The sequence below is a fragment of the Panthera uncia genome (assembly GCF_023721935.1).
Source record: "Panthera uncia isolate 11264 chromosome D3 unlocalized genomic scaffold, Puncia_PCG_1.0 HiC_scaffold_8, whole genome shotgun sequence".
Taxonomy (NCBI): Eukaryota; Metazoa; Chordata; class Mammalia; order Carnivora; family Felidae; genus Panthera; species Panthera uncia.
Window position 1 is genome coordinate 4,704,251 of NW_026057586.1, and position 27,069 is coordinate 4,731,319.

The 27,069-nt window shown below is 45.2% G+C and overlaps 1 protein-coding gene across 4 annotated transcripts in view; it reads left to right on the plus strand.

Moving 5' to 3' along the window:
- Positions 1 to 27,069, plus strand: part of LOC125914367 (cytochrome b5) — a 49,279-nt gene that overhangs the window by 8,498 nt on the left and 13,712 nt on the right. For 2 of the 4 annotated variants that reach the window (XM_049619595.1, XM_049619593.1), the window contains exons 2-3: positions 21,057 to 21,185; positions 23,287 to 23,316. In XM_049619595.1, the coding sequence (XP_049475552.1) occupies positions 21,057 to 21,185; positions 23,287 to 23,316 (159 nt within the window). Of the gene's footprint in view, positions 1 to 21,056; positions 21,186 to 23,286; positions 23,317 to 26,543; positions 26,568 to 27,069 lie in introns of all 4 variants that reach the window. The other 2 variants (XR_007455279.1, XM_049619594.1) reach the window with 2 other exon arrangements.

The window sequence follows — 27,069 nt, forward strand, 5'->3', positions numbered from 1 at the left end:
TTAAGGAAGAGACTGCTGTTTACATTATGTTAGGTATGTGAAGAGGTTAAAGGTCGTTTTGGAAAGGCCTCTTAAGTAAGTGCCCTGGGAGGGGTTGTTCTGAATGGAAATCTGATGAGGTTACTACTCTGATAAAATCCCTGCATGGGTTCAGCTAATCCCCCCTTGCCCCTTCCGACCCCCTGGCTGATCGTGGGTCCTTGTCCTTGGAGCTGTAGGTGACACCCGGCCTTGCCTTGTCTGCCTGCGTCACCCTTCCACTTAGTGTCTCAGCCACAGGAGGCCCCCCGCCCTGGGAAGGTCTCCCTCTTCCTTGCCCCTTCCCTTCAGTCTTAGGCCTTTACGGTTGCAGCTGCCACGCGGCTGCAGAATTGGCCAGAGTCTCAGCACATCCTCATGTAGCCCCCGGGATTTTACTGCTTTCACCAAATTGGCGGTTGCTTTGAGTTTTCCGTTTGAGGAACGTATGTTGTTATTGTATTAGAGGATGTCATTTCTACAAGAAAATCAAAAGCTTCGTGTTGTGTAAACAGATTGCCATTTCTCTGTTGAATTCTTTTCAATGGCTTTCTGTGGCCTTTACAATAAAATTGCATCTCTGTGTCCTGGTTTAATAAGGTCTGCATGATCTGGCCCCCACCTCAGCTGGTAACACTATCCCCCTGCCCTCCACCCCTCGCTCAGGCTCTCTGTGTCTCAGAAAAGCCAGGCTTGTTTCTGCTATAAACTTGTGTACGGCTTCCCCTCTGCGTGCTGTGTATTCCCTTGATCACTACCCTCTTGAGATCGCAGCTCAGTATCTTTTCCCAGGATGGGGAATCTTCTGTCCTCTCACCTGGCTGTGCTTCTCTGTGAATACTTCAGTCGGTATCTGCTGTTTTTCTTGTTTGCTTGTTTGCAGCCCTTCCCAGCAGACAGCAGGGCCCCTGTCCATCTCATCCTGGCACATAGTAAGTGATCAGTAAATATTCCTTAAGTGGGTGGAGGAAGAGAGCCTGATGGAGGAACACAGACCCATTCTCTCTACTATCTTCTTTTTTCTTTTTTCTCTTTCCATACAAATGGTACATACTAGTTTTATTATGCTGTGGACCTTTCTTGGTCCACAGATGTTTGCCTGGAATTCTGTCCCGGAAGCTTAACATTTAGGAACTGGTGAGTTTTTATTAAGACCGTTCAGATTATGACATAGCCTCAGAGCGTGGAGTGTAAGAATGGCCCTGAGCACCACACCTAGGAAGTAAGGAGAAGAAAGCGGAGAGTCAAAGCCGGGGGTTCGCCACATGGTCCTGCCCAGAGCTAATGACCCCACTTCCCTCTTCAGCTGCCTGCTGCTCTTTCTTCTGCCTTAACAACCCTCACCCCCCGGCCCACTGGGTGGTTCTCCTGGGCCGTCACACACGCTGATACCGCTGCTGTCCTACAACACATTCCCACAGCCTGTCTTGACTCTGCTCCCCTCCTGGCCCTCCTTCCTTTCGCTCCCTTGCTTAGTAAAACCCTCTGAAAGGGTTGTTAGGCCTGCTGTCCCCAGTTCGTCTTCGCTCTTCTCTTTTAAACAATTTTCCAGAACCGTTCTTGCTAAGGTCTCCAGTGATGTCCGTTTGCAACTCTCCTGTGCTCGATTCACCTGCACCCCGTGAGCAGATGTCCCCCTCTCTTGGAGACGCTCTTTGCACGTGGCTCCGGTGCCCCTTGTCTCCTGGTTTTCCTCCCACCTGCCTCGCCCCGCTCTCTGTGTCCCCTCTGACCTCAGGGTGGGAGTGCCCGCGGGCCCAGTGTTGAACTGAGCCTCCACATTCAGTGTCCTGACTTGAAACGTGCTGGCAGCTTGTGCATTTTACCTCCAGGGCAAAGAGACCTCTCACCTAGATGTGGGGATTCTCCTACTCCCGGCCTGCTTCACATCTCCACTTAGATGCCCACTAGGCTCCTGACACCTGACGTGAAGAAGACTGAGCAGACCGTCCCTCCTAAAACTGGCTCCATTGTCGCTCTTAGCCACTTCGTTCCATGACCGTTCTGTCCATTGGCTCAGGTCAAGAGCCTGGAGGTCACGTCTGACCCTTCTCTCATGTCACACCCTGCGTGAGTCCAGCAGGACGTTCTGTGGGCTCCACTTTTATGATGTAGTCAGGTTTTGACCGATTTTTCCCACCTCTTCTGCTACCTCCCTGGTCTGTCTCCACTGCCCCTTGCCCGGTGTCCCTTGCTGGGACAACTTACTCTCACGATAGTAGAGTGACCGTTTATTAATTAATTTGATTATGTTTTTATTATTTGGAGAGAGAGAGAGAGAGAGAGAGGGAAACAGTGTGTGAGTGGGGGAGGGGCAGAGAGAGAGGGAGACACAGAATCCGAAGCAGGCTGTCAGCACAGAGCCCGACACGGGGCTCAAACTCGTGAACCGAGAGATCATGACCTGAGCCCAAGTCGGGTGCTCAACTGACCGAGCCACCCAGGTGCTGCTAGAGTGACCTTTTAAAATGTGAAGTCGGAGCACGTCACTTTCCTGTGTAAACCCTTCCATGGCTAATAACACCACCCTATTTAAGACTGAAGCTATGGCTACAGCCATCAAAGTGCGGTCCTGCAAAAGAGATATACATAAGTAGATCAGTGGAACAGAGTAGAGAACCCAGAGAGGGACCCATGCACATACTTTTCAACTGAGGTTTGACAAAGATACAAAAGCAATTTGATGGGGGAAGGACAGCCTTTTCAAGAAATGGTTTTGGAGCAATTGGACGTCAGTAGTTGAAAAGTAAATCCTGACTTAAATCTCACACTTGATAAAAAAAAAAAAATAACCCAAATATAGATCATAGATCTAAATGTAAAGTGTAAAAGATTTTGAAGAGACTTAGGCACAGTTCTTAGACATGACGGTGCAAGTGTGGTCCAAACAGGAACAAAAGGATAAATGGGACTTGATGAAAATGAAGAATATTTGTTCTTTAAAAGACCTTGTTAAGTGAATGAAATGACAAGCCACTGACTGGCAGAAAATTCTAATTTCCCATCTGACAAGGGACTTAGATCCAGAATGTATAAAGAATTCTCTAAATTCAACAATAAGGAAGCAATCCAAGGCAAAAGACTTGAATAGACGTTTCTTCCAAAAAGACAGATGGATAGCAAATAAACACACGAAAAGTCGTCCATCGTCATTAGCCCCTAGGAAAATGCGAGTTAAAACCACGGTGAGATACCACCAGAAACCTGTTAGAAGGGCTGCGATAAAAAAAAAATACTGGTGACCCAAGTGCCGACGAGGATGGGGCAGTATTGACTCCAGTGGGAATTGCTTCTGAGAATGCACACTGGCACACTCTGGAACTCAACTTGTTTTCAAGAAGTTGAACGTAGGGGCGCCTGGGTGGCTCAGTCGGTTAAGCGTCCGATTCTTGGTTTCGGCTCAGGTCGCCATCTCACGGTTTGGGAGTTTGAGCCCCACGTGGGGCTTTGTGCTGACGGTGCAGAGCCTGCTTGGGATTCTCTCTCTCCCTCCCTTTCTCTCTGCCCTTCCCCTGCTCGCTCTCTCTGTCTCTCAATAATAAAATAATAAAATAATAAAAAACGAAAAGTTAAACGTACACTCATGATGTGACCCAGAGATCACACTCCTAGGCATTTGTCCCACAGAGATGAAAACTGTGTCCGCATGAAAGCCTGTGTACAAGTCTCAGCCACTAGAACAACGCTGGTGTGTGGAGAGGACTCGGCGTTTATGAGGTGAATAATTCGTAGTTCGCAACGGTCAACTATTGGAAAATTGATACAAAATGGCTACTGACTAGTAGCTTTATGTGAAATAGCGCCAAACTGGAAGCAACTGCAGTGTTCTTTGGTGAGCGAGGCTCCACGCGTGGAGTAGAATATGACTCCGCACTGGAGAGGGAACCGAGCAAGCTGAGCAGGTCTCAAGGGCAGTGCGCTAAGCGGAAAAAGACCGTCTCAAAGGATTGCCTACGGGCCAGTTCCATTTACGGGACCTTCTCAAAATGACCTGATTACAGAGCGAGGAACCGGTAAGTTATGGGGGTGACCAGACGGGCAGGGGGGACCCTTCGTGATGATAGAGCCATTCTGCCTTACGTCAATGGACACGTGGCCCAGCGCTGCAGGCCGGATGCCGGCGCACCGCACCACACGAGTGCCCGCAGCAGCTCCCTGGGAGTCCGTCTGGTGGACCGTGTTCTGCCAGGAAGCCTAGGTTTTGACAGTGCTCTGTAGGCCTGCAAGGTCATCCGCTGGAGAAGTCCGGGGGATGGGTTCGTGGCACCTCTCTGTGCTGTTTTCACAGCTGCTTGTGGACAAGTATTTCGATACAGTTAGAAAATACCTTCGCTGGCTTGCCGTCTCTTTCATGGGTGAAGCCAGAGTCTGCTTGATGGCTGCAAGGTCCCACGTCACTCGGTGCCAGGTTCTGTCTCTGCTCTTTCGTGCTGCTGTCTTCTTCCCGTCCTGTCCCACGCCAGGTGTACTGATGCCCCTGTTCTTCCGTGGACATGCCGCGACCCCTCTCACCTTAAGTACCTTGTGCTGGAATTTACTCCCGCGAATACCTGCGCGGCTCACCCGTTTGCCTTCTCAATAAGGCTTGTCTTGACCTGCCCCCCATTTAAAAGTGGAAGTCCGCCTCCACCTCCTGCCCCCCAACCCCGTTGTGCTGCATCACCTTCTGGCAAGCTGTATGATTTCCTCACTGTACGTCTCGCTTATCTGCCTCCCTCTGCTAGGATGTGGGTTCCGTGAGTCTGGTAGCACACGTTTTTCCAGCATACAGAGGAGCATGTATTTTTCTGCCTTATTCTCTGATGTTTCCCAGCAACCCGAACAGTGCTGACAACAATAGAAAGGACTCAACAAGTATTTATTGGATGAATAATTAAAAGTTTGTAAGTGTAAAATATTAGAAAATACAGCAGAGTGGCTATGGGGCTAGCTTGAATACTGTCCTGGCAGCTTGTTTTATTTCTGTCTTGCCCTCAGATACCGCTTTGAGCCAAATTCATTCTTTTTTTTTTTTTTAATTTTTTTTTTTTTTTAACGTTTATTTATTTTTGAGACAGAGAGAGACAGAGCATGAACGGGGGAGGGTCAGAGAGAGGGAGACACAGAATCTGAAACAGGCTCCAGGCTCTTAGCTGTCAGCACAGAGCCCGACGCGGGGCTCGAACTCACGGACCGCGAGATCATGACCCGAGCTGAAGTCGGCCGCTTAACCGACTGAGCCACCCAGGCGCCCCGCCAAATTCATTCTTAACACTAGCTATGAAGGGAAAACTAGGCCAAGGATTTGAGGGAGAAAATGAGAAAACACAGAACTAACTGGTGCCTCCATCAGCCCTCCTTTCCTTCCCCCCATTCTCGATGCAGGCTGTCCTGTCATCTCATCATTGGGCTCTTCTAACCCAAGGTGGATCACAGACCGTAGACTGAGTAACGGCCTCTTAGATCACAGCCCGCCTGCCCCTGGGCCCTCAAGTTTGGTGACTGTGCTTATTCTCACGAGGGCCATATGGGGCGCGAGGCAAGCGGTATACTGTTCCAACTCCTCTCCTGGCCTCAGTGTCCCCCGCTCTTTTCCCTTGCTCCATGTCCTGTCTCTTCCCTCTACCCCGAGGTCCTCACCTCAGAATCAGGGACTTAGGATCCTTTCAGAGATCCAAGGATTAGCTCTGTGTGTAGTTAACGTACTTGCTTTATTCTACTGCTGAGAGTTTAGTAACGGTAGAATGAAAAGTATTGGCCACAGGGCATTCTCTTTCTTCAAGGAGAGGAAGTTTTCCCAGCATTCTGTGGGATAATCGCAGGCTCACAGCTGCACCACCTGTCTGTCCTCGTCTTCATGACCTTTAGAATGCTTTCATGTAGGCAATGTTCATTGTCCTTGCAACATGTGGCTTCTGTTAACTCTTGTCATTTGGTTATATGGCTTCGGACAGTGAGGCTTAGCACGTCTGTGATTTAATCTGCAGAAATCTCTTGAAGGTGAAGGGCTGGGTAGAAAGAGCTGGGGGTCTTCTGGGTTTGTAAACTGGCCTTCAGCAGTTTACGGGGGCCGGGTACCATGCTAGGTTCTGGACAAGCTTCTCTGTGTCCACCTGTTACAAGCCGGACATTCTTCTTGTATTGTTTGCTCTCCTGGGAAGGTATGTATGATGTGGAAATGGAAGCTCAGAAGGATCTGGCACCTTCCTGGGTCACGTCACTGAGATGTGGCAAAGCGGGACCTTGTGCGGGTGACAATACTGCCCAGACACAGAAACTGTGAAAGCTGGGGTACAAATCACAACTTCTAGAATACTGACCATGACATGGGGACCTGAGGAGTATAAGAAGGTGGATGTTGGAGCCCACGGAGGTGGTCAGGGAGGTGTCACGAAGGTTAAGGGGCTTGCAGGGACTGAAGAGGGGTCTCATTTTGCATTTTGATAAGTGATATGGGAAGGGATTATTTATAAAGTCGATGGGAGGTGATATGTGCTTAATTCTTCTAATTGCCTCCCCCAATCCAATAACAAACACAAGTGAAAAAACTATCAAACGGGGCATCTTTGTACAGGTGAAATCGGGTTATTTTAGTGCCTGCAGTCCCTCCAGGGTGCCCTTGTGTTTCCTTTGCATAGAGCGTCCCTCCGGGGGGCCCCTGCGGAACAGCTCCTGAACCTTCTTCGCAGGCCTACTTCCCGCATCCCTCCTTACCTAGCGCCCTTGTTGGCCTCCAGCTCCTGGGAGGGGATCCCACCACCTGCTGTGCCGTTAGCAACGGTAGCAGGTGCTTACTGTGCTTAGCTACTGTTTGTCGACATGTCTGTTTGCTCACTTAGACTGTAGCTCCCTGAGGATGGGGGCCATCGTTTACCCATCTTGGAAGCGACAGAACTTGGCATGACACTTGGCAGATGTTTGAGTGAGTAGGATGGGTCTCAGGCTAGCGGGAGAACACAGGGATAGGCCTGGTTTTAAGTTCCATCCCGTGATCTTCGAGGGAAACCAGGAGAAATAATTCAGATGATGCTGTAAGCCTCTGGTCCCTGGGCTTTGAGGATTCAGTGAGAGCCCCTAGGCGGTGCAGAAAAACTGTCCAGAAATTACAGAAAACATATGGTTGGGCTCTTTTTTCTAAATCTTGTATAAATTGTTTACGTTCCAAACTCCTTTGAATTGTTTTCATTTTTGACTTAACTATTAAGAGCTTTAAGATTATTAAAGATAATCTCTTTAAATAAATATTTTTGCCTAGTCATTGTTTATGGACAATATGTTTATTTGACCCTTTTTTTTTTTTTTTTTTTTTTTTGGCAGTGTTAAGTGTTTCCATTGGAAGATCCTATTTGAAACTTTAGAACTGGTGGACTTTGGGGCCACATAACATTACATTTAAGTGGGAAGGGTTTTTTTGTTGATGGCCTTTGTTTTGCTTGTTTAAGCAAGCTCTCAGAGGGAATGACTTTGACCTGACACGTTGTGGTTCGGTAGTGCAGATCCGTGTACCCTCCTGAGTTTTTTTTGTCGGGGATAACCTCACACCGGGTAGAACCCCGCAATAGAAGTGTGTTTGTGTCTGGTGAATCTTTCTTAGTTGGTAACCCAAGAAGTCGGAGCAGGTAACAGAATCTCTTGGGGTCTAGAAAAAGTGAGAGAGATTTTCCCCTAACTTCCCCAAACAGAAATTTATGGAGACACTTTATTTTTAAGGGTATCTTACCTAAGGTCACTCTGATCAGAAACATAAAGACGGTCATTTAATTGGCATGTTCAAAAAAGAGCGGGGGAAGACTGAACTACAAGTCAGGCACCAGCGTCCTGGTCCCGCCTCCTCCACGATCTGTCAGTGTAACGCTGGGCTTCCTTTCTCTGGGTTCTGGTGTCCTCATCTGTGAATCTCAAGATGTGGAGTCTCTGAAGGTTCTTTCCGACTTGCACTTCTGAGATTTTAACCTTCAGTCTACTTTTTTGAGTCCAGATCTTCAGCTCAGTTTTATGCTTTTGATGCCAGGCTCACCGATAGGGTGGAGGATGGCAGGACTTTCAGGGAGCCGAGAGAGCTTTATTATGAACGCTGGAGCTGTAACGGATTGAGGGCAGTGGGAGGCTGGAAAGGCCCACGTTTGACGGCCCAAGATGAGATGCCCTGGCTCAGCCCAATCCGTGAGGTGGAAGAAAGGGGCAGATTCCTCCTTCCCCTGTTTTTTGTTTTGTTCAAGCCCTCCGTGGATGGATGACCCACCCCCATATTAGGAGGGCAGCCTACCCTAGTCCGCTGATACGAATGCTCATCTCCTCCAGAAACACCCTCTCAGACACACCCAGAAATACCGTTTACTCCGGGCATCCCTGGACGAGTCAGGCTGACACACAAAATGAGCCATCACACAGCCTTACACGTTTTGCTTTATTCAGAATGATCTCTTCACAAACCCAAGCCTGCCGTGCACATTTCAGCCAGTAAGCGTTCATTGGGATTCATACTCTTGTTAAACTTATTCATCTTTATCCACCGTTTATCCAAATTCTAACTCTTGCCTAGATTATTTTTTAACAACCCCTGCTTTTCCAGACTTCTTTGTTCAGTCAACAGTTAATACTGTTAATCTCTTAATATTGCTCTAATTGTTTACCGTATGTGAAGATCATTGTCCTAACTTGGTTTTACGTTTCTAGACACTGGGAATAATGTTTATTCACATCTTTTATATGCTTTAGGACTTTAGTGCCTGGCACATGGTATTGACAAAATGATGGATGTAGTGGTTAGAATTAATCTCAGATGAACTCCAGGGGCCCCTGGGTGACTCAGTCGGTTAAGCATCGGACTTCTGCTCGGGTCATGATCTCGCGGTCTGTGAGTTCGAGCCCCGCGTCGGGCTCTGTGCTGACGGCTCAGTGGCTGGAGCCTGCTTCAGATTCTGTGTCTCCCTCTCTCTCTGTCCCTCCCCCACTCACATCTCTCTCTCTCTCTCTCTCTCTCGCTCGCTCTCAAAATAATAAACATTAAAAAAAGTCAAAAAAAAAAAAAAGAACTCCAAATAACTGTGCTTAAATAAGAAATTTATTCGTCTGTCATAAAGAAGCAAGCTTTGCAGTCCAGGCCTAGTGGGCTGGCTGTGTTCCATCAAGCCCTCACCACTATACCTCTAGTGTATTTCTGGGCCGTCCATAGGGGTCTGGTTCTCATCTGCCAGTTCAAAGGTAGCATTCCCATTCCAGACAGCAGGATGAAGAGAAAGGGCAAAGGGACACACTATTCTAAAGAGAAGACCTCTAGAAGGTGGTTCTGACACTTCCACTTCTACTCCATCAGCCAGAATTTAAGCACATGGCATAACACAGCTGCAGGGGAGGCTGGGCGAAATCTCTATTCTGGGTGGCTGTCTCCCAGTGAAAAGTTTAAATGCAGTGGGGGGAAGAGAGAGACACAGGGAGCCGCTTTGGCCCCACGCGTGCTCGTGTAGCTGAGGACACCCCTGTGCTGGGCAGGCGTTGAGGCTTTCTTTGTTGAGATATTCCAAAGGCATTTGATTTGCCTGCAGAAATTCACCACTGTAGATTTTGGAGTGGGATACATGAAACAGTTGGTATTTGAAGATGAACATTCTAGCAGTGGTACAGAAGATGGGTAAGAATGGGAGAGGGGTTGGGGAGAGGAGGACCAGTTTGGTGGCTGGAGCCATGAACTTGATGAGAAGCCATCCCTGGTTTTATTTACAAGAATGCAAGGTTTTCCTGTCCTGTGAACAAGACCTAACTTTTGACTACAAAATTTTACAGTTTCTTTTTCCAGACTGACTAACAAATAGGAATTCTAGGAGTTAAGGTCAAAGGCTAAGCAAAAATGTTATTTTGTGTCAAGCCTAAGACTGTCTCATTTATGAAATTGTTTTTATTAAGGGGGGATAGCACTAGCAAAAATAATCCCAAAAATATAATTTGTACCCATCTTAATTTTCTGGGAGGAGAATCCAAGGAACTGTAAAAACGGCTGCAGAAACAAATAGTAGGCACACAAAATGGACCTGGAGAGTATTTTCACCAGTAATTAGTTTAAGAATTAATAGTAGTCGCAGGCTGCACATTTGAATCTAGAATGATTTCGATTTTATGTTTTCTTTCTCATTCAGGTTATTGCCTTCCCAGGGGAGATGGGTGGGGGGACATGAGTTAAATAGGTGGTGGGGATTAAGGAGGGCACTTGTGATGAGCGCACTTGTGATGTTGTATGAAAATGTTGAATCACTGTACTGTGCTCCTGAAAGTAATATTACACTGTATGTTAACTAAGTAAAATTTAAATAAAAACTAAAAAAAATTTGCAAATCACACTATGGCATAGTAAGGATATAACAGATCTTTCCACCTTAATGGAGTTTAAATAACAACAAAAGAAAAACTAATGACAATAATCATTTGAAGAATATTAAGCTATTTCTAAAAATGTTGCTATTGCATGTGATAAAAGTGGAAATTCAAATTTTAAAAAAGTACTCTTGAGAAAAAAGTAGAAAAAGAGTGCCTTAAAAAAAAGATTATTGCCTTCCCAATAAGAATTTATTACTTATTGAAAACATCTGCATCAGGAGAGGCACCTAAGTTTATCTTTTTTATCTTGCCATTTTTTATAGGTCCTTTTCTTAGCATAGTATTACTATTATTATTATTTAGTGTATTACTAAATAGGAAATAGAATTTTACTGCAATTTAAAAAAATCCTCTAATTATGCATGTATTCCTTTGTTTAGCATTTCTCTTTGGCCTCATTCTAAAAAGGATTTGAGGCCTCATTCTCATTATGTCGATACTAGAATTCTTGGCCTCTTAACACAAATAATCTGAGACTTGGCCTTCATTGACTGCACTTATTCTGTACCTGACCACGGATACGTGTGTCCTGTTGGGCTCTGGGAAAGCACCTTGTAGTTTGCTCTGATACTCCCCCCCCCCCCCCCCCCCCCGTGTGTGGGGAAATTAGACTTATTCTCATTTGAACAAAGTTACACGTTGTATGTGTATCTCTAGTGACTGGTTGTTACTGAAGTGTAGAAGATCCAGGGGTTAGGGGATGAGGTGCAAGAAAGAAGCTGTCCTAGGACCAGCCTTCACCCCTTGAACAGTCCTGCTGTGACATCAGTGGACCATGGGAGTCTTGCCATGGGGTTTGGGTCACGTTCTTTTTTTTTTTTTTTTTTTTTTTTCAACATTTTTTATTTATTTTTGGGACAGAGAGAGACAGAGCATGAATGGGGGAGGGGCAGAGAGAGAGGGAGACACAGAATCGGAAACAGGCTCCAGGCTCCGAGCCATCAGCCCAGAGCCTGACGCGGGGCTCGAACTCACGGACCGCGAGATCGTGACCTGGCTGAAGTCGGACGCTTAACCGACTGCGCCACCCAGGCGCCCCACGTTCTTTTTTGTAATGACCTGGGGTGGAGACCACTGAGCTGCTTAGTGTTAAATAGACCACATGTCTTCTCAGTGAGATTATTTAGACTTTGGTTATGAATGAAGCTTATCACATTTTCTGAAGGGAGGCTGTGAGTGTGGGGTTAGCCCTGATAACCTTGGTGTCCCTCCTGAGCAAAGCAGTCGAAAGAGTACTTGAGCTCCGCCTGCCCTGAGTGTTTTTCAGATTAGAGCAAATTCTTACCAGTAGGAGATATTTGGAAAGAGGAGTGGGTGGGTGGGGTCATGGCTAGGTTGGCTCTGTAGGTGAAGAGTGACAAGTTGGTCATTGGTTTTAAGTATGTGGATCTACCCTTTCTTTCTTTCTTTTCTTTCTTCTTTCTGTTTATTTATTTTGAGAGAGAAAGAATCCCAAGCAGGTGTGGAACCTGATGCAAGGCTTGATCTCAAGAACCATGAGATCATGACCTGGGCCAAAATCAAGAGTCAGATGCTCGTCAGACTGAACCACCCAGGCACCCCCACCCCCTCTTTTTTTAAATAAACTCTAGTCACAACATGAGGCTCCAACACAAGAATCCCGAGATCAAGAGTCACATGCTGTATGGACTGAGCCAGCCAGGTGCCCCAAAGCGTGTGGAGTTTTCACAGCACGTGACTCAACAGTGTTTACCTGATAGTACTACCATAAGAACATTACCTGAGCCAAAATCAAGAGTCGGATGCTCATTGGACTGAATCACCCAGGTGCCCCCGCCCCCTCTTTTTTAAAATGAACTCTACCCCCAACATGGGTCTCGAACACAAGAATCCCAAGATCAGGAGTCACATGCTCTGTGGACTGAGCCAGCCAGGTGCCCCAAAGTGTGTGGATTTTTCACAGCACGTGACTCAGTAGGGTTTACCTGATAATAATACTACCATGGTACTGTTCATTTAAGATGAAACGAAAATCTGAGTTTATTTCTATTTATTAGTATTGTCCAAAGGACTGTAAATACTCATTAACTTATTATTGATACTTGGTGCCCAGGGAAGAAATATTGATCAAGGTTATAATATTTTCTCCCTTTTTGAGCTCTTAAATTTGTAAGAAAACAGGTAATATACCTATTAGATCACCGAGTACCATACAGGCTGAGCAAATGCCATTAATGAGGGAGGGGTGACCTCACCATCCCCATTCGGCACGTGGAAGGTTCTGTTGTTGCCTGTCCTCCCTCTGGCATGACCTACCCTTTCCTTGCATTTTGATACTTATTTAACACTGTGTTTTCTGCCTTATTCCTCTCATTTTTGTATATATTTGTGAGTCCCTTATAAATCCTCAAATTCACAAGTATAATTGCAACTGTATTTCTCATGTTAAATAGAATGTGACTGAAAGGACTGAGACCCTTAGTGATTGTAAAAGGACTAAAGCCAATAAACTGGTAATTTGTGTGAAATTAACATAAATCAATAAAGTAGTCTGTGTGAGCCTGGTCTTTATCGCATTGTCATTATACAGACAAGAACTTCAGTATCCTTACCCTGTAGTGTCCTGGGGTTGGTAAAACAAGTCAGGCTTGATCCTACAACCTGCCAAAACCACAGAGAAGAGTTGTTGGGTCCTTGGTCGTTATCAGCTTTTATCTTGGCCTCTCCTTCTTGGATGAATCAGTTGACAAAAGCTTTTTCTTCCAAAGCACTTTGGTTTGTGCTGAGCCCTCGTTCTTGTCCAGAGGCTCTTGCCTATGAGCCTTCTCACCTTGAGAGGAGGTGTACTACCACGCACATATATAATAAAAACATATCCTTTGCTGCAAATGAAACGCCTTTGCAGTTTTCACCCAGGTTGTCTCTATGTCTTGGAAAAGGTTCGTGTTGTCTGTAGCTACAGTGTCCAGTGTGGTAGTTACTGGGCATATGTGGCTATTTACACTTAAATAAATGAAATTTCCCTTCAGTTTCTCACCCCCATTTCAAGTGTTCAGTAGCCGTTTGTGAAATCTGGTAACAAAACCATTGCTTTATTATACTCCTCTTGATGTTCTCTTCACTTCCATCGCCATTATTAACCCGTGACTTTTTTTCAGAGCTGCTTGTTATGAAGAAGGCTTTTGTCACGTGACACAAATCACAGCCTTGAAAAGAAGTTGAGAATCACTGAGCTGCAGAATCACTGTGCTATGGATGCTGGGCAGTAGCTAAGTGCCTCATTTGCTCCTGACCCTCAAGGAGAGTGACTCAAGTCCATGGTTAGCAGGGTTGCATATTACTGCATGTTTAGGACCTGGTGGATCATTCATGATTAGTCAGAACCATGAGGCTGTATCAATGGAGGCCAAGGGTTTTTTCTCTGTTATTTTATTTCTTGAACCTCAACTTAAGTGCATGATTCTTTAGGATCAAGTCACATTGATTTTTCTTGTACTTTTGGTGTCCCACACAATGTCTTGCTCAGAGTAGACAGTAAATATTTTGATCAAGTAAATTAGACAGCAGTTAAATATGAACTTATATGGTTTCTGAATGGGAAGAGCTAGTATAGTTCAGGAAAAGGAGAGAGAATAGTTGAAATGAAAAGTTGTCATCAACCACGTAACTGGTTATATGTAACGGTTCCAAAACTAGTGTGTCCGTGTGTAATGACCTGTGTTCATCTCCTCTAGTTATCCAACAATTACTTATAAATATTTCTTCGTGTCTGCCACGTGCCAGGCACTGGACAAGGGTTTGGGGCAGTAGGGGTGAGTAAGATCAATTAAAGTCTCTGTACTCATTGAATCTTACGAGGAAATTGATATAAATATAGATAGTAATAAATGGTGTGAAGGCAAACCAGGAGGTGGGTAGAGAACAGGGTGTGTGTGGGGGCTCTTTAGATAGGGAAATCCCGGAAGGATCTGAAGAGCCGACTTGAGTATGAATGAGGGTAGATGGAATCACGTAGAAGTTGGGAGAGGAACATTCCAAGCAGAGGCAGTTGGGAGGGATCTGACATGGAGAACGAGTTCGGCAAGTCTGCGGACCTGCCCCAAGACTGGCTGGAACTGAGTGAGGGAGGACTCACTTCACCCTCACCCTCTCTGTGGGAAGATGGAAGGACTTGGGATATTTGCAAGTGTGGGCAGGATCCACTGCCTTCAGCGTGTCACCGAAGCGTGTCTGTTTCCTACTTCCCTTTTAACTCTCCTCACTTCTGCCATGACTAACCGCCCTGGACTATCTTAATCTTCTTCTAAAAGCCCTCGTGGTGTGACAGGGTGAGGGAGCGGATTGTAGAAGGTGCAAAAGGAAGCAGACCAGTTAGGAGGCCGTTGTAGATATCCACGCTTGGTGTTGGTGTGGTTGGATCCTGAGTCTGCTTTGAAGAGAGCCACCTGGACCTGCTGGTGGATTGGAGTGGGAACGAAAGAGGAATAAGGTTTGACTGTAGCGATTGGGTGCATGGCGGCACTGTTTCCCGAGAACGGAAATTCTGTGACGCGGCGCATTTGTTTTTACGTTGTGTTTGGGACGTGCATCAGAGGCTGAGTGCACGTGTGAGGTGGGGGCCACTGCAGGTGGGAGGACTCCGGAGCTCGGGAGGTCGGGTGTTATTCCACTGCACGCGCTAGGGAACGTGATTTTCCGGGTTGGAGACCAGATGAAATCACTGGGAGAGCTGGTACAGGTAGAGAGTGGGTGGGGCCCACGGCCTTGAGCCCTGGAGTGCTCCCGTGTTGAGACTTGGAGACGAAGAGATTAGAAAGTAGTGGCCAGTGGGGGTGCAGCCAGGGGTCCTGCTGTCCCAGCAGCCACGAGAAGCCAGCATTTCATGAAGAGATCCACCGTGCCACGTGTGCTGAGGGCTTTTATGCCGTGAGCCGTAGAGAGGCCTGTAATTTCAGGCCCTGGTTGCCAGCGTTACTGTCGATGCCACGGAAGTTCACCTTGACTTCCTGGAAAGTGTCCTTGGGAGTGGGGTGGGACTCTGGCCGTTAATGTCTTCTGAATTATGGCTGTGCCAGTCTTTTATCTTTTCAAATCTATTTTCCTATAAATAACCCTTCAACTATGGATGCCAAGAGCAAAAGCTAGTTCCAGTTATTTTATGGGTATTCCCTGGTTTGTACCTGGGGTTTCATATGCCGTGAGAGCGATGTGTATTTGGATAACTTGTGTGGTGGAGACTTTGCAGAGGCAGACAAGGGGGTGACTGGCTCACCAGGCATGTGGACACGGTGAGTGCGCAGAGGCACTGATGGAACCAGCCTGCCCACCGAAGCTGGTCTGCCTCCAGGATTCCCGTTCCCGGTGGTTGGCATCAACGTCCATTCGTTCGATTTTGCCAGCCCCAAATCTGTGGCCTCGCGTTGCATCTTGTCTCTCATCCACCGTCGTCATTCCACCGAGACGTCCTTCCTCTCTCGCGTTCTGTGTCTTCTAACACCTGTTCGTGTCCCTGGCTGCTACCAGCCTTCCGTAGGCTGTCTCTCACTAGATTACTGTATTGGCCTTGGCGAATTGCCTTCCCGAATCCTCTCCTGCCCTTCTACCTGTTGTTCACTCTGAAGACTAGGTTATATATATATATTTTTTAAACGTTTATTTATTTTTGAGACAGAGAGAGACAGAGCATGAACAGGGGAGAGGCAGAGAGAGAGGGAGACACAGAATCGGAAGCAGGCTCCAGGCTCCGAGCCATCGGCCCAGAGCCCGACGCGGGGCTCGCACTCACGGACCGTGAGATCGTGACCTGAGCCGAAGTCGGACGCTTAACCGACTGAGCCACCCAGGCGCCCCTAGGTTATATTTTTAAAACTATGGTTATATTTAAAAAAAAAAATTCTGCTTTTGTCACCTTCCCTTCTTAGATCTTCTCAATGGCTTCTCATCACTTGCAGGAGAAAGATCTAGAGCCCTGTGTGGCCTGCCCTCCCCGGAGCCAGCCTCTCCCTGCCGCAGAGCTCACTGTGTTCCCTCCCCCATGGGACACTTCACCCCTCTGTCTCTGCCCCTCCTCGACCCTGACTCCTGCTCTGTATCTTAGCTCAGCGGAGCCACTCCTGAGTCCATGCTGTATTCTTCATGGCGGTGTGCTCTTTTGTTTCAGAACATTGATTTTTACCTGCAGTGGTACAGTTGCAGATTATTCCTGTGAGGTCCCTATTAGTTTATAAATTCCCCAGGCAGGAGCTGGGACCTTCTCTGCTCCCCATGTCTGGCGTCTGTCGCATAGAGACATCTGTTGTGTGTTTGTTGAGTGAATTGACTTTGGCACGTAATATTGCCAGTGGAAAAAGAACTCTTCGTCTGGAAAAATGGGAGACTTTATGTCAGAAGGACCCAGCTCCGGTGGAAATGGCTGGCTTTTCCATAGCTGCACCCAGTTCTGTCCTTCCTGTGTCCTCCTTACTGTCATCCCTGGTGTTCCCTCCCATCGCTCTCTCTTTGGGCTGCTGACTGCCACCACATGGTGGGATGGGTGGGAGCCCCGGTGAGTGCTGCTTTCTGAGGACAGACTTTTGTTACAGAATTCGCCAGTGCTTGGCTCAGTCTTCAGGAGAGCCTCACGTCTTTTGTTCCCTCTAATCGTGCCTGTGTGTGTGACTAGGTACTTCGGTCTTTTTCGTAAATCTTTCAGAAAATCTTCAGATAATTTTCATCACCTGTTAATTCTACTGTTTACCTCTTTTGAAGCCTTGCCTTTTCTTTGAGTCACTCTCCAGTTCTAGAAGCTGCCTAACAGATAGCAGTAAGTTTTCTCAGGGTTTCTGGGTAGAAACTATAGCTGTACACCATCCCTGGGAGAAACCAAGATGGCACCAATGCCAGTGTCCCCAGGTCTGTCTCTTAAGAATGCTGACAGTCTTAAAATGAGATGTGTGCAGTGAGATGTGTGTGTATTAAGACTGCAGCATGGGGGCACCCGGGTGGCTCAGTCGGTTGAGCGTCCGACTTCGGCTCAGGTCACGATCTCACGGTCTGTGAGTTCGAGCCCCGCGTCGGGCTCTGTGCTGATGGCTCAGAGCCTGGAGCCTGCTTCCAATTCTGTGTCTCCCTCTCTGCCCCTCCCCCACTCATGTTCCGTTTCTCTCTGTCTCAGAAATAAACATTAAAAAAAAATTAAAAAAAAAGACTGCAGCGTGAATCTGCTCACAAGAGTGAAGAGTGTGACACGGTGAATCACCAAGTTTCAAACCGTCGTGATTAGACTTGATTTACTTTACAAAGTGTGTGTCTCTGTGTCTCTTCCCCACATCATAAATATGTTTCAAGGAAAATATTTGATATTATAATGAGCCAGTCCTGTATCTTTTGCTGTCTTATCAAGACTTGAGTTATTTTGTTTAAAAAAAAAATCAACTTTTGGGGCATCTGGGTGGCTCAGTCGGTTAAGCCTCTGACTTCGGCTCAGGTCGTGATCCCATGGGTTCGTGGGTTTGAGCCCAGGGTCGGGCTCTGTGCTGATAGCTGGGAGTCTGGAGCCTGTTTCACATTGTTTGTCTCCCTCTTCTCTCTCTCTCTCTCCCCTGCTTGTGCTCTGTTTCTCTCTCAAAAATAAACATTAAAAAAAATCAACTTTTGAACTTGTTTTAAAGTTTATTTATTTTGAGAGAGAGAGAGAGCAAGTAGGGGAGGGACAGAGAGAGGGAGACAGAATCCCAAGCAGACTTCATGCTTTCAGTGCAGAGCCTGATGTGGGGCTCGAACTCATGAACCCTGAGCTTACGACCTGAGCTGAAACCAAGAGGTGGATGCTTAACTGACTGAGTCACCCAGTTTGTTTTTGTATTTGTTTACTGTTTAAAAAATCCTTAAGAGTAAGGCCAAAGATATTTTAGTGTCCGTTTGTTGATGCTATAATTTTTCTTAAATAGTGGTCAGTGGAACCAGTGGAACGCAAGATGTTTTACTTTTTTTTTTCCCCCTGAAAAAACTACCTCACAGAGATGGTTTAGGCAGAGCTTACTTAAATCATAGCTAGATGCACACTTATGTACATGGAGAGACATACTCTCCTGTTTCCTTGCTTGGTCAGAAATTAAGTTGAGAACTTGCCCTTTTTTTTGGGTGAGGACTGTTGTGTTGCTCTAAGAGTTTGTGTGAGTGAGCCGGGGAGGGGTGAGGGTGCGAAGAGAGAGTGAGAAACAGAGAAACAGAGAGGCAGAGAGACAGAGACAGAGAGAGAGAGAGATTGAGAGAGAGAGAGAGAGAGAGAATCTTAAGCAGGCTCCAATGCTCAGTGTGGAATCTGACGTGGAGCTCGATCCCACGACCTCGGGATCGTGACCTGAGCTGAAATCAAGAGTCAGATGCTCAACCAGCTGAGCCACCCAGATGCCCCAGAATTCTCTATTTTAAAAACTTGTTTAGTTTTATGATGCTTTGTTAAAGGCCAGTCTGTGTTTTTAATCTCATGTGCAAATTTCCTTTGAAGATTATGGGTTATAACTGGAAAGTAGTGGTTCGCTCTGGGAGATTTGTCTATATTCACATATCCTTAACAGGAACCAAAAGTTAAGGAACTCATGAGTTCAGCCATCCACATGGAAAGAATATTATGTGAACTTACATAATTTGTGGGTGCTGAGTTAAATTAGTCATTTTATATCTCTTGTGTTTTGCTTCTGTACTCCTCAGTCCATGTCCAGTATTAAACAGACTGTTACAGAATCAACAGACCATGGTTTCCATTGCTACAGCCTTGGAGGTACATCAGGAAGCTTCGGATTGGCTCTCAGAGTGAGCCAGTCAGCTGCCTGTACCCCTGGTGTGGCTTCTCATGTTTGTTTATTTTTATTATTATTATTATTATCTTAACATTTATTTATTTTTGAGACAGAGACAGAGCATGAACGGGGGAGGGTCAGAGAGAGAGGGAGACACAGAATCCGAAGCAGGCTCCAGGCTCTGAGCGGTCAGCACAGAGCCCGACGCGGGGCTCGAACTCACAGACTGCGAGATCATGACCTGAGCCGAAGTCGGCAGCTTAACCGACTGAGCCACCCAGGCGCCCCTCATGTTTGTTTAAAGTGGACTTCTGATCTGTGCCCCCAGTAGAAGACATTTAAATAAGTTTGGAAATTCCTGCGGTATGTAGTATTATGTAGCTGTTGGAAAAGTCATGTTGAGGAAAGATGCTTGATGACATTGGGAAAATATTTCATAAAAATGCTGGGTCATGCTCACTGGTTGTATGTTATGTGCTAGGCACATATATCAACATGTTTAATCTTCAAAAACTATGAGATCAATACCATTATTTTCCTAAGTGTACATAGTAGTAGTAAGTAACCACTAGGCAATGCTCTCAGTACCATGTATTGTAATCTGCTTTTTACCTAACAAAACAGTATGCATAAGGTAATGATCACAGTTTTCTTGTAAAAATTATTCACACATATACCTATATGTATATCCAGCCCTATTGAGATGGCAAGACCATACATGATTGGGTGATTTTTATTTATTTCTTTGTGCTTTCAGTTTTTCTATAATGTAGATGGATAACTTTTACAATAGTAAAGGAAAAGAAAACTGGTAGATTTCTATAGCAGTAGATATATTTAAACAAAGTAGGAGGAGAAATGGATTTCAAAAGAGAGTAATCATCTACCCTTCTTTGTCATGTACCTCTATGTTTTCCATCACTTGGGAGAAATTAAGAACAGAGTGCAGTCAGTTATGCAAAGGAGAGTTGTTTAGTTATTGGACACGTACTTATAGATGATTTGCTTAAGGGTGGGGTAAATTTGAACTAAGGTAATACTGAGGCTCAATTTAAGAAGACTTTTTTCCCGATGAAAGTATTTAGGATGCTAATAACCAAGCTCTTTCTTTTGACTTGAATGAGAACTCCTTTCCTTGCCTGAAGATCTCTGGACTTCATCTGTGTTTGTGCCTTGGCCGCTCTTGTCAGTCCCCTTGCTGCTTTGTGACCATCCTTTGTTTTACCATTTGAAGCACCTAACTAAGAGCACTGAAATGCTTCCGTTCCACAGAGGTCTTCTTCCTGACCCCCACGTAGAGTGCTCCTCTTTCTTCCTTGTCTCCGCAGTCCCCATCAGTAATCTGTCCCTCTGGCAGCAGCTTGAGCAAGTCACTGGTGCACCTGCTTGCTTTCCTTTAACTTTCTCCTAGAAAGTTCTGCGAGAGGCAGGGGATGTGCTTGCCTGTCCAACAGGCTATCCTCTGCCTGTGCTTGGTGGGCAGACGGGGTGCTTTTTGAAGATGAATTATCACACAGTTAATCATCTAAGGAGTAGTAGCATAAGTCTACACTTGGACCGAAGAAATCAAAGGTCAGGATATAGGACTGAATTAAAATTAGGTTGGGTAAAGATTAAGAAGAACAATTTTGAGAGCTTTCTGGAAAAGCAAAGAAGACATTCCCACAGGATTAAAAATATGTGTCTAACGTGTGTATTGCCATATGAATACCTGGGGAAATGGACATCTTTACTATTGGAGAAAGGTTTTTCTGTATTTCCAAGAAGGAAATTGAATACAAAAGAGTATACTGTTCTCACCCACATTATGGATGAGTTGTACTCACACATTGTCATCTATGACTTCTAAAGTAGCCTATTTGGTTAAATAAACTGACCACTTCCTTTTAACTCATTTGCTTGGAAAAAACGTATTTTTTTTTTTTTTTTTGTATCTCCTTCAAACAGCATCCTGGTGGAGAAGAAGTGCTAAGGGAACAAGCTGGAGGGGATGCTACTGAAAACTTTGAGGATGTCGGGCACTCTACAGATGCTAGAGAATTGTCCAAAACGTACATCATTGGAGAGCTTCATCCGGTAAGTACCTTCTTGGGGGGCCTTTCCTTTTCTTTAAGGTTGTGAGTTGACCTTGCTCAAAACGGTAGACTTGTGTACTACGAAATCGAAGGAGTAAAGCAAAAACAGTTCCTCCTGATTTTAGAACACCATTCTTGTCGTAAATCAGCTGGAAATTTCTTTGTATTTCCCTGGCTTAGTTCTCACTGGCACTTGGGGTCAGGACTCTCTACCCCAAGGCCATGGCGCCTCTCAGACTATGAAGTGTCTCTCAGAGCAGCAGATTGATTGATTGATTGATTTACCTACCTACCTACCTACCTACCCACCCACCTACCTATCTACTATCTATCTATTTATTTATTTAACGTCTATTCGTTTTTGAGAGACAGAGAGCGTTAGTAGGGCAGGGGCAGAGAGTAAGGGAGACACAGAATCTGAAGCAGGCTCCAGCCTCCGAGCTGTCAGCACAGAGCCTGACACGGGGCTCGAACTCACGAACTGTGAGATCATGACCTGAGCCGTAGTCGGATGCCCAACCGACTGAGCCACCCAGGTGCCCCTTGGAGCAGCAGATTTTAGAAAGTGGGGGGTCATTGATCCACCATGGGTTTTTTTGTTTTAGTTTTTATTTTTTTTGAGTAAAATATTTTACTTAACAAACTCCCTTCTGCTTTCATTAGTCTGAGGATATTTTAATTCTAAAAAAATTAAAAAAAAAAATTTTAACCCACCTCTGTTAAATGAGTGCACTCTACCTTGTATAAAACCAACACGTTCTCCTCTTTTTTTCTCACTTCACCCCAGAACTTTGAGAATGTTACCTTTGGTGTCAGTCCATGGACTGACTTTGGCAAAATGTTGGCCTACTTCAGCTTTTATATAAACCTAGAGGGGTAATATGAGTTTAGGCCCTTCTGTGGCAGTTTCAAATGAGCATGTGAAACTCGGCTAATCTGAATGCGGCTGAACACTTGGGAAAAAGCAGTGTCGTTCTCCAAGCAGGCAGTGGATCCTACAGTCTGCATTCAGCTGTTCTCACCTCTGGAGAGCACTGGGGTCTCTCAGCACGGTCCCCAGTCTGCTTCTCAGCTCATGCTGCCTCACCAGGAGCCATCCAGAGGGGGCTGAGGTGCTGTCAGAAGCAGGCTAACAAGAAGCAGCATAGGCGTGTGGCCCTAGCCCAAGCAGGCACTCTGAGAGACCCCTGACAGATGAAAACCCATATGAAAAGTTTTGTTGATTGACGTTTCTTACGACGATCAGGGATGAAGGAAAGCTTAAAGTAGGCTTTTTATGGAAAGCCTGAAGATCAGAAATGTGCTGTAGAGCAATTTCAGTTGAAGGGAGAGGTGGGGTTTTTTGTTTGCTGTTTGGTGGCAGGAGGTGGTGCTCTGAAAGTGTCCCTCACTTATTCGGGGAGTTTATTCATCCACCTGTTTTTATCATCTTCATCTTCACACTTCATCAAAGTGCGGTACGTTCCTGGTAACTGGAGAGACTTCCCTTAAAATGTTTGATTCTTTCCTTTCCAAAACTTGTGGGTTTAGAGCAGGTGGGTTTTCAGGCTGTGACTACAGCATTTCTGCCTCACCTGCCTACTGGGCTCCTCTGTGGTCACCTTTAGATGCCCCTTAATTTGGACTCCCTCAACCAGAGGTTTAAGAAAATTACGGCCCTGCAACTGGGAGATTGCAGGAATTCACTAAGGATATCACACAGAATTACACACACACACACACACACACACACACACACACACAGACTCATTTCAGAGGATAGAAGAGAAGAATCTAATTAGATCCCAGCTGCTCTCTGAATTGAAGATCAAAATCCAAGTCTAATATATATGCACATCAACATAGAAATAGGATTATCATGGATGATGTTCTAAACCTTGGAACTCTAGATTGAAAACTAATCACTTAATCAATTGTTAATTTTAGCAGTCAACTCAGATGGATCAAACTATGTGAATAACAACCTAGGTAGAGGAACGTAAATTGCTAATAATTACCGAAGAGTAGGTTTTTTAAAACATCCCAGTAAAAGCGAGTGCTTTGGACATGGTGCTTTCGTAAACTTTCTTTCATTCCATGATGTGCTTTTTTTTCCTTTGCAGGATGACAGATCAAAGATAATCAAACCTTCGGTAAGTGCATCATCTCAGCGTCTCAGGACCGTATGTGTCTCCACTGTATTTAATGTCTGTCAAACTGGAGGACAGAGGTCTTTTACATATTGGAGGCCAGCATAGGTCTCTCTAGGTTAGATGAATATGTAACCTGTTGGCTCAGGAAAATACTTCATGTGTGGATCAGCCATTGTGTTTCATTAGAACAGCTTGTGTGTTCTCTTCGTAAGACCCTCAACACGTAATTTTTTCCTCATGAATGTCAGTAGCTACCTCTTCAAGAGCTTCTTTTTATAAGCAGCACTGTGCTTCTAATCTGAAAGATTTGACACAAACCTGATTTTCAGAGAGCGTAAAGTCTGATTGAGGACAGATCTTAGTACCTGAACCTTGCAGAACACTACCCATGTCGTCGTCATCTCTGTGTCCCCGGGGCACATAGTAGGTGTAAAATAAACATTGGTTGCATGGATTTAATGTTAGTCAAATTAAATAATAACTTTTGGGGGCATTTTTCCTTAGGAAAGGAAAACAGTTCTAGGGACACTAGTTTTACGTCCTGGTTCACTAGCCCTTCTCTGTGAGCTGATGATCTCACACCTCTGAAGGTAAACCCATAGTGAGAACTGATGCCAACAACCAGAATCCCTGACAAGTACGAGCAGACAGGATGGTTGCTGGCCTGTAATTAAAGGATCTGGAGGAAAGTTTTGCTTAAGCCACAGAAACAAAGGATAGTTTTTCCATTTTGGTTTCTGCTCTTGCTTTTACTAGAGGACAACAGTGGGACTCCATGGGGCTTGTATGAAGAACCAGCTGCTGTTGACGAGACGTTGTCTTTAATCTATAGCAAAATCCAAGCAGTGAATCCAATAGAGCATGAAGGCCATGCTTACCTTTATACCCCAGGTAGTACAATAAAAGTCTTGCATCGTGCTGTTTCCTACACAGCACCTTCATTTATATTCTCTTCTTTCCCTATTCCAAAAGGCTTAAGTTCAATGTTGGTGATCCGAATACCTTGGGAAGATAAGAAATGGACTTCAGAATTTGAATTGCCTCTGTAACAGTTGCTGCCTCTGTAACAGTCCCTGCTGTTCATTCATACGACATTAGCAGCTTTTGGGGGGCTACTTTTGTTTGGGGCAGGTGAAATCCTGTGATGCATGTGGTTTTTGCTTTTTCTCCACAGTCTCTCAGGGAACAAATACATTTTTTTTTCCTGTTAGGTGTTCGGTATGTTAGTAATCTCGGGGCAAATCATTCAGCTATAATAAAACAAAGGTTTGATGAGGCTCATTATATCAAGTTAGATTTAATGTAGATCCAGCCGTATCCCAAACCATGATGCCCAGAGACAGAAATTAGGGCTGAGGTGGTCAGCGGGTCCCCTACCGCACTGCCGCATTTCTGGAAGACAGACTCTTTCCTCTCTGAGAACACACATGACATTGCTTCTATCAGCAGAAGTGGAGGAAGCGGCCGAGAACTTGCCATCTTCCTTAGAGGCCACAGGCAGATGCAGTGAAGGAAAATTTGTGACCACATTTCTGGATTTTTCTTTCTGGGGCTTCTAGTTTGCCAGGCGAGAGTCCTCAGATATTTCTGTTGTTGTGTCTCTGTGTAACCATCTGTCTGTCTCTGCAGGCTGATCAATGTAAGCTGTGCTCTGAATTTTTTCAGCATTGCCTGTTTAAAATATCTAGTTGAATTGTAAAATAAGATGCAACAAAGATGACTAGTTTGAACCTGCCCAAAGGAAAACGTGGTGTTTAGTTGCCAAAGTAAGATATTTGTAGACAGAAATGACATGTTCCTAAACAAATTTGTACCTATCGCATTTGCTTACACGGAGGATGTCAGGAGTGTCAATACCTTTTCTTGGTTGTGGTTTTCAAATCATTGCTGTTTAAATGACCTTATTTGGTTCTTGTGATGTCCCTGTGGGATCCAGAGACCTTCCAGGGAGGGTGAGAACAGTGAAGCTCAGACCTTGTTCCGAGCGTTGGCCTTGTCTAAGGTCACACGCTGCAGAACCATGGCTAGCACCCATCTCCAGCTTGGCAGGTGCGGTTTCTTGAAGCTTCTTGTGTGGGCTCTGCACTGGAAAGGCATAGGTTAGGAAAGCCTTCCACTTAGGGACTAGGCTAAGGAAGATGAATGTATAAATGAGAGGACTTTGATTTGCAAAGACCCAAGGCGCTTTGCATTATTTTATATAGAGCTTCTCTTGCACTGGTTGAATTATTGACCTTTCTATGTGAAGTTGAACTCCTCAAGGTCATGGAGTGAGCAGGTGGCAGAGCCTGTAATAAAAGCCATAGTCTTTTCTGCCTGTTGGTCTTGATGTATTTGTTAGTTACACATACAAACCCAGCTTAGGCCCCTCAGACCACTGGATTGACAAGACTGTTTCAGTTTCCTTTTTCAGCACTGTGGTAAGTGATAATTCAGACTTTTGCTGTAACTCTCAGGCACCTCTGGGTTAAGAGCCTAACAGAAAATAAACACTTGGAAATATATATAATCTCTTAAAGTACAGCTCTTTTTTTTTTTTAATTTTTTTTTTTTAACATTTATTTTTGAGACAGAGAGAGAGAGAGAGCATGAACAGGGGAGGGTCAGAGAAAGAGGGAGACACAGAATCTGAAACAGGGTCCAGGCTCTGAGATGTCAGCACAGACCCCGACGCGGGGCTCGAACCCACAGACCATGAGATCATGACCTGAGCCGAAGTTGGACGCTCAACCGACTGAGCCACCTAGTCGCCCCAAAGTACAGCTCTTTAGAGGATCAAACACCCTAAGAGTTTTTGTTTTAGCATGAGCGCTCAGGGTAGTGTTTGGAGAGTGAGGACAGGCCAGCCTAGTTTCCATAGAGTTGTCAGCATGTTTGGTAAAATGCATGTACTTGGTATAAGCAAATAACAGATCTGTGTTCGCGTTCTGTTTTACTCTTCCGGGCTTAACTTTCTATTGTGACGATAATATTTTACCTTTAATGAACTGTTGCACTCTGGTTTTCACAACTCATTGTGTCTTCTAATCGCTGAATAATAATTTTGCATAGTCCACTGACTTCTGGTAATCCTTGTTAATTTTATTCATATATACAAAATTTGAAAAGCCTTGCTGTTGTTATGAATACTTTGTGTAGTCGCTAAGATTTAACATTGCTTAAAGAGATAATAGATGTGTGAAGTTTCCTTTTTAAATGACTTATTTTTTTCCCTCCTATTGTGTCAGGAATCTTAAAGGCCATGTTTCCAGGTTTGTGGGTCTCCTAACTGTTTTGCTTGCCCTTCCCTAAAAGTTTTCTGCCTTTTCATGGGGTTTCTCTAATGCGCCCTGCTGTGTGTCGCTTTGCCTCACTGCAGACTGCTGATTGTTTTGCTACTGGCTTGTCTTGTGCTTTGGGAAACTGCGGAGATGAACTCTCTGAGGAAGCTGCCTTACTTACCTTCCTTTGAGGCACTAATACTTCTGCTGGTGTGAAATTTCAAAAGAATGCTTCTTAAGTTTTCAAGCCCAGAACAGTTTATTTTTTCTTAGGCCTTAGTTATTCAGCTGTTTGGGGAAGTATGTATTGTTCCAGAGCCAAAATTAGTTCACTTTCATGGTACCGACAAGAAGAACTTCTCTCAGAAAGTTCTGGAAGGTAAATTAGGCTGCAACTGTGAAAGACCCCAGCACACGCACAGGGCGTCCTTATTTTCAGAGGGCTCTTGGCCAGTGACGGTGTGAGAGACCAGTCCCTAAGGCCTCCCGTATC